Source organism: Montipora capricornis, chromosome 14, assembly GCF_036669925.1.
Source record: "Montipora capricornis isolate CH-2021 chromosome 14, ASM3666992v2, whole genome shotgun sequence".
Lineage (NCBI taxonomy): Eukaryota > Metazoa > Cnidaria > Anthozoa > Scleractinia > Acroporidae > Montipora > Montipora capricornis.
The window spans coordinates 48,919,185-48,926,684 of NC_090896.1; the positions used below are offsets into that span (position 1 = coordinate 48,919,185).

Genomic DNA, 7,500 nt, shown 5'->3' on the forward strand with positions numbered 1-7,500 from the left:
ATGGCGTATAGTACCATTGGAAATTTGAACACTCTTGATGCCAGCAAAGAGAAGTGGAGTGCTTACACAGAGAGATTTGAGCACTTCGCGATTGCGAGTGGCATCGGCACCGAGAAGGATCAAAAGAAGCTTGTTTCAATGTTTCTGGCTGTCATTGGGAGCTCAAACTACGAGTTGCTAAGGAATTTGGTGGCCCCACAGAAGCCGGCTGAGAACAAGTATAAGGAGCTGATCGAGAGTTTACAGAAGCGTTTCGAGCCAGCGCCCCCCATAATCGCCGAGCGGTTCCATTTTCACAAGCGTGATCAACTTGAGGGGGAAGGTGTGGCAGACTACGCAGCTATCCTAAAACAATACGCTGAATGCTGTGAGTTTGCTGAATTTCTAGAGCAAGCTCTGCGCGACAGATTTGTGTGTGGGTTGAAAAGCAGCGCCATACAGAAAAAACTACTTACGGAGAAAAAGTTGACGTGGCAAGGAGCTGTGGACATAGCCCAAGCCATGGAATGTGCAGATAAGCAGGCGGTTGGTGCGGTAAACGTTAACTCGTTAAGTGGAGCACGTTCAAGGGAAAAGAAACGCCCAATTCAGAACTTTAATCGAAACAAAGGGAAAACTGGCAAGCCCTGTTTCCGTTGTGGCGGTGACCACACACCACAAACTTGTCGTTTTAAAGACGCCGAGTGTCATTTTTGCCAGCACAAAGGACACATTGCGAAGGTGTGCCTCAAAAAGGGAGCAGCGAACGTCAAGTCTAGTGACAGACGGAAAACCGATTCGATACGTAGAAGAGGATGACTCATCTGCGGGTCTATTTTAAATAGGCACAAGAACCCCAGAGCCATCCATTGTAATTCCCATCGCAGTCAATGGAAATAATATTTTCATGGAGCTTGACACAGGAGCAATCGTCTCAGTGATTTCGGAGGAAGCATGGAACGAGAAATTTCCCGCGTTACAACTTGAAAACTCTCACTTGAAGTTAAAGGAACTGGTTGAGAAACCTGAAATTGGATTGGGGAATAATTGAGAAGGCGACGACTGACCTCGAAACTGTTCTTGATAAGCAAGAAATGGGAACCTTAAACGATGTTAAAGCTAAGCTTTACATTAAGTCCGGCGTTGTACCTAAGTTTTTCAAGCCAAGATCAGTGTCGCATGCATTGAAAGCGGGCATAGAAAAAGAGCTAGAGAGATTGGAAGAAATGGGGGTCATGGAAAAAGTCCGCTACTCCGAATGGGCAGCCCCAATCGTTCCCGTAGTTAAGGTGGGAGACAAATCTAGTATTCTCATTTGCGGGGGTTGTAAGGTTACAATCAATTCCGTGCTAGAAGTAATCCAGCGCCCTTTGCCCAACCCTGAAGAGCTTTTTGTCACGCTAAGCGGAGGTGAAAAATTGGCAAAATTAGATTCATCCCATACTCGTCGCCAGTTGTCGAGTTCTTACGGGTTCTTATTCTACCGTACAGAAACAGTGAGAATTGTAGTTTCATTAATCGCTTTATTATAATGCTTCTGAATATACAGTTGGTTACAATTTAAAATACAAAATCAGATGACGTGTTTACATAGGAGATAACATCATATGACTTTAATAGGATGAATTAAAACACCACACTCATCATGAAGGGGAACCTCTATCTCCAATTAGCCTATTTCCGAGTTGCTGCATGCGTCAGTTTTAAAGCGAGGCCTGGTGCACAAGCATGCAAATGGTATTCTTATGCAAATCAAACTCATTTCCCTTACAACAGTTGAGCGCCAAGACTCACTTCGAAACTGAGGCAAACGGCAACTCGGAAATGGCCCATTCCTTGAGTCAACCCTCTCCCGAGTAAATTTACTTTTAGGAAAAGGCTTTTCTCGCAAGAAATATCATATATGAGATTTCCCTTGAGGCTGAAATAGCTTTTTACAGTAGTGGGCGTGCTGAATCTCACCGGGGAGATTGGTTTTTACAACATTGGGTGTGCTGAATATCCCAAGGGAGGCATTCTATAAATAAATCTACTCTAGAAAGGGTTAACTCCTTCCCTGGCCAAGTATGTGAGATAGAGGTTCCCCTTAATGAGTTCCTGGTTTTCATCAATATATGCCAAAAATTGAGAACTAATGGGCCATTTCCGAGTTGCTGTTTGTCTCGGTTTCGAAGTGAGTCCTGGTGCTCAGCTGTTGTGAAGGAAATGAGTTTGATTTGCATAAGAATACGCAACTCATTTCCATTTGAATGGTTGTGCACCAGGACTCACTTTGAAACTGAGGCATGCAGCAACTCGGAAATGGGCTATTAATCATGAGGTGCAGGGTTGGTGGTGCAGCTGTGAAGGCACTCACCTTCCACCTATGTGTTCCGGGTTCCTGGACAATTTAACATCATGCGTAGGTTGTATTTGTTTTTGTTTTCTACGGATTTAGCTTTTGTCCCTCATCAAACAAACATTCCATCCGTTTTATCTGCTTTAATTTCCTATGATTAGATTAGATATAATATAGTCTCCACAATTATTAGAGGTGTTGTCCTCAGCAAGATCAGCTTGAAGTAACCATTATGGCAGAAGTGAACTTCTTTGGATAGAACCCGTGAAATAGGCTTTTCTCGATGCATTAAATTCAGCTTGAAGGAGAGGTTTAGAGGACAAAGACAAAGGAAAGTGGATAATATGCAAATATTTTTCATATTCATTTCAACGTGTTTCTATTGTTTTTGTCCTCACTGCCTCACTATCAAGCTGAATATTTGATATTTCGAAAACAGCTTATTCACATAGTAACTACATTATCCATTCTGGCGAAGAGCCAATTAATTTTCTTTTGCTATTTTTAAAATTATGAATCATGTTTGATAACGCGATTTTAATTGAGTATGCCTCAAAACCAAACCTAAGAGCCCTTTCCTTTTGTCAGGACTAACCTGCCAGACCCTTCAGTTTGCAAAGAAAATGCAACAGTTTGAAGGAACACTTGCATGATAATCTCTCACATTCTTCTGGGGGAGTCTATGCATGCATCATCCTCGAAATGTCACAGCAATTCGTGAAGTAGTTTTGACACATTTGCTCATTTTACTTCCTTTCAGGATTCTTACAAGATTGCTGGAGAAGTCCACTGACCCTACTATTTTAGCAGTTGCAGCTCACGACACCGGGGAATATGTTCGTCACTATCCGCGTGGAAAACAGTGAGTTTAGTCTCAGTATTCTTTGGCCCGTTTGGGAACTCTTCAGCTTAGCTTAACTGCTGAATACCCTGCATGAAAATAACAATAATTGTATTCCGACTCGTTCTTCAAAGAACGCCGTCGAATGTTAAAACAGGTTGCTCCCTTCACATCAAAACGGGGTTAAATTTAACGACGGGAATGGCTTGTATGTTCTGAGCCCTTGCTCTTTGTTCCCAGCGTGCTCGAAAACCTTGGCTGCAAAGTAATGGTGATGAAAATGATGACGCACAACGATCCGAATGTACGCAAGGAGGCTTTACTTGCAGTTCAGAAACTCATGGTTCATAATTGGTGAGTTTGAAAAGGAGAATGTTACAATGGTTTCCGTTGAGTGACGTACATCAAAACAAATTTTCAACAAACGAAAGCAACAAGTTGAAGCAATGTGAAGCGCGGGAAAGTGCGTGCGTGTACGATTCGCGATTGGTTTCGTTCTTCTCACTGATAAAACAATTCACGTGAGAGCTCATCGCGAAACGTGGCAATTGCAATCCATAATTATTTTTGAGTTCAACTGAAATCTGCTCCAAAAATGATTTGTTGTTCTTTTTGCTTGTCTTAAACTAAATGATCAAAAGCGCACACGGCTTAGATTTTCTTTCCTTTTTAGGGAATATCTTGGAAAGCAGCTAAAGGCTTCTTAAATTGAAGAATTTATCTCAAGTGATTTGTCGTCGACACGAGAGGGAATCGCTTTGGAATTTTGATTACCCGCAACTCTAAATCATAGTCTTATGCTGTCCCATGACTGGTTGAAGAAATCAAAAAAATGGTGCAAATTTAAATACTGATCATTTGATCTTGAGAAGGCAAATTTATCATACGATCCTCCGGCCTTGCGCGCGCTTTCAGGGTAATCCTATTGACAAAATGCGCGCATTGGAGGGTGGGGAGGGAGCAGTGGTCGCTTGCCTTTCATGCAGTCGAAGAACGCGTGTGACAACGATGTTGATTACGATGTAGCTAGACCGGTACTACGCGTTACGATTGTGGAGGATGTTGTCGGCTGAAAAACCATGTTTAGTTCACAACCAAAAAGTAAATAACGCATAAGATGTATCTTCTGTGCAGATTAGTTACTTTGTTGTCAAAACTTACTCTAGTGGTGTGATAAACCACTTCGTCAGCTCGGACCGACCGCGGAAATCATTGGCTCTCGGTTCACACAAGTCTTGCTCTCTCATTCAGTCAATTGATTGATTTGTTGAAAGAGAATTGTGATTGTTTGGGAACTAGGGATGAAAAGATTTAATTTGACTTGCGGAAAGGTCGAAATGAAGGTTCCATGTCAATACATTGTCAATAATTATAATGTCGTCTATCAAGTCTCTTTACTGTCTCTAGTTGGCATGAAATGCTTCCACTCAGGATGGAAATTTTAAAAAAAGTAATCCTCGCATTTTCAGGATAACTTAAGCAATTGTCTCAAACACTCAACAGGTTTGACCGTTTGATATTCTAGCTTATGCAGGTACGAGAATTCGCGTGTGAATAAAAAACTGCTCCAACTCTCTTGACATTGTTGCATGCAGTCCGCCCCTTTCTTTGTTGTCAGAAAACCAACTGACCATGGGAAAGTTTGAGTAGCATTCGAAATATTTCCCACAATTTGGAATTTTCTGGCTTCTCTCTAGGTAAAGGTAAAGGTACACCTTATTTAACGTCTGAAGTTCCTTTACTCTCTAGGGAGTACTCTTCCAGGAAGCCGACGGTGCGCTCATTTTACCCTCCTCTTTCCATCAGTGCTCCGTTTTAAGGGTATTTGAAGCTAGTTAGGCTACACTGAAAGGAAAGAAGTCGAAACAAGGATGTGACGCTCCCCGAGCGTTGCGTGACTCCGGCCCGAGCGGCTGCGAAGGAGACTACCCTTGCTCCTGTTAATTTACCTACCCAAAGAAGAAAGTGTCAAGACCTTGTTCCTCTGAATTGTTAAGAGCAAATTCTTCTATGTAGTACCTCACTAGACTCTCTACCTCTCAGTCCAATGAAAGCTTTGTACTGCTGAAGAATAGTGTCGCAAGAGTCTGGGGACTCCATTTTCTTAGATATCAGCTGTTGTAGTAAATTGCAAAATTTTTAGGTCGAAGATTCTGAATCTTGTATCCAAGCGAGAAAGTTGTTGGCTTTTGCATACTGCTAAGGACAATACTCTTCATTTTACTCAATGAAACGTAATTGGGTCTCGAAACATTACGTGAACCAGTGCAAACATTTGCAACCGTAAGAATTAAGCGACTGTAGACTTAAAGTCGGGGCAAATGGCATCGACATTTGCTGTAACATCCGTTTAATTTTGTACAACGACGTTGACTGCTGGGTTGGGCAAACTGTTTCAACACATCATCAACATCGATTGAAGATGTTTCAACACGGTTGAAAGGGGAAGGGGGGGGAGGGGGAGGGGCAAACTGTGTCAATATGGCTGTTCAACAAACTCGAACGGATGTTGAAGCAAATGTCGAAGCTGTTTACGCGGGCCTTTACCTCTAGGCCTTTTTTGAAACTTCTCCCGTGAATCCCCGCCTCGGTTCCCAAGCCTCGTACAATTTTACTCACTTAAGGCCTGGCCAAACGCTCGCGACATTTCAACGCAACATCTTGCAATATTGTTGCATGATGTTGAACGGGCTGGCCAAACGCACACAACATTTTCAATGCAACATGTCGATTCTCATGTGCCCCAGGCCCCTGGCGCGCATGTCCAGCCTGAATCTCGCGTGTTTTTCTGATTTTTGTGACGTCAGCGTGACCAAATCTGTAAAATTAATTGCTAATTTCCTCGCGTTCCCTTCGGTAAAATTGTTTTAAAATTGGCTCAGTTCTAACCACATGCAGTTCGTATCAAATACCCTATATTTGTTAAAATCTGTCGGAGCTAATCGAATTTATTAAATTTTCAACCTCTGCTAATGCATTTCTCGTGCTCTGGTTGGGTTACTCAATCTCGGTTATCAGCTCATGTACTTAGTTTGACCTTATATGGGAAATGATTGCGCTAAGCGTTGCTAAGCTCAATATTTTTTTCGCCGGAAAGCGAAATTTCTCTCTGAATAAAGCGAAAGTGGAATTCCGACGTTTAGAAGTACGCGAAAAGGTAAGAAATGTTTTTGTGATGAGCCTGCGTCTGTCTGGTGGGAGGCGTGGTGGCCTCATGGTTAGTGCGCTCGACTCCGGAGCGAGAGGTCCAGGTTCGGGCCGTGGCCGGGGACGTTGTGTTGTATTCGTGGGCAAGACACTTTACTCTAACGGTGCATCTCTCTCTCCACCCAGGTGTATAAATGGGTACCGGCGAATGTAATGCTGGGGGTAACCCTGCAATGGACTGGCATCCCATCCAGGGGGGAGTAGAAATACTCCTAGTCGCTTCATGCTACTGAAACCAGGATAAACTCCGGCCTGATGTGCCAATTGGCTGGTATGTAGACTTTACCTGCGTCTGTCTGACAAACGGGTATTACACAACATCGCATATTCCTCAAGTTTTTTTCCATTTCGCTCGGATTTTCTCCCTTTTTTCGCTCGTATTTCGTACTTCCAAACTTTTGGAGATTAAAACAATTATTCCATTCGCGCTTAGATATGAGACTGGTTAGAGCCAGCTCGGAGCTACGCGCCTCGTTGGCTATTTACCTTCTCATATCCAACGCGCGCTCATGGAATAATTGTTAACCCTTTGATTACTATCTGGCCAAATACGTCCAGCTTTATCCACTGTCCCATCTACCCCTTGTGACGTCATCACTTTTAACGGTCAGGAACAGCTTTGTCCACTAACTTGTGCAGGGAGAAGAGATCTTTCAAACTATACCAGAATGAGCACAATTCAGTCAAGGAAACTGGAGAAACGGCCAAAAAAACCATGTAAGACTGACCTGAAAATCTCCATGAAAAGCTTGCTCCCTTACCCACCTACCTTTCTGAGCACCTAATTCTAAGATGATGAAAGGTTTCTCAGAAACTCTTCCCACCAAAATAAAGCCTACCAAATGCCCAGCAAGTTCAAAAAATAAATGAGGCAAAGAAAGCGAAAAGAGAGGGAAGGAGAGCAAGCGAAAAGTGAAAGTCGAAAGTGTTGTCGAAATTTTGTTTTCTGCGCATGCCCGAACTTTGCAAGCGCTTATTTTGCACCTGGCTGAAAAGGCCGCGGAGTGTACAACCTGGAAACGGGTTTGTAGGGAGATTTAGCTCTTAAACAGCACGACAGTGACCAAAAAACCCCTCAACTAGCTTCAAAACGTGTTTTTCGGCCAAATCTCTAGTAGCCAAAGGGTTAAATATT

At 43.0% G+C, this 7,500-nt stretch overlaps 1 protein-coding gene across 1 annotated transcript in view; it reads left to right on the forward strand.

The window, feature by feature from the left end:
- LOC138031306 (V-type proton ATPase subunit H-like) overlaps positions 1 to 4,738 on the forward strand; it is a 22,283-nt gene extending 17,545 nt beyond the window's left edge. Inside the window, exons 17-19 of the mRNA XM_068879015.1 lie at positions 3,078 to 3,179; positions 3,399 to 3,512; positions 3,832 to 4,738. Of these exons, the coding sequence (XP_068735116.1) occupies positions 3,078 to 3,179; positions 3,399 to 3,512; positions 3,832 to 3,865 (250 nt within the window). The 3' untranslated portion in view covers positions 3,866 to 4,738. The remainder of the gene's footprint in view (positions 1 to 3,077; positions 3,180 to 3,398; positions 3,513 to 3,831) is intronic.
- The last annotated feature ends 2,762 nt before the right edge of the window (positions 4,739 to 7,500 follow it).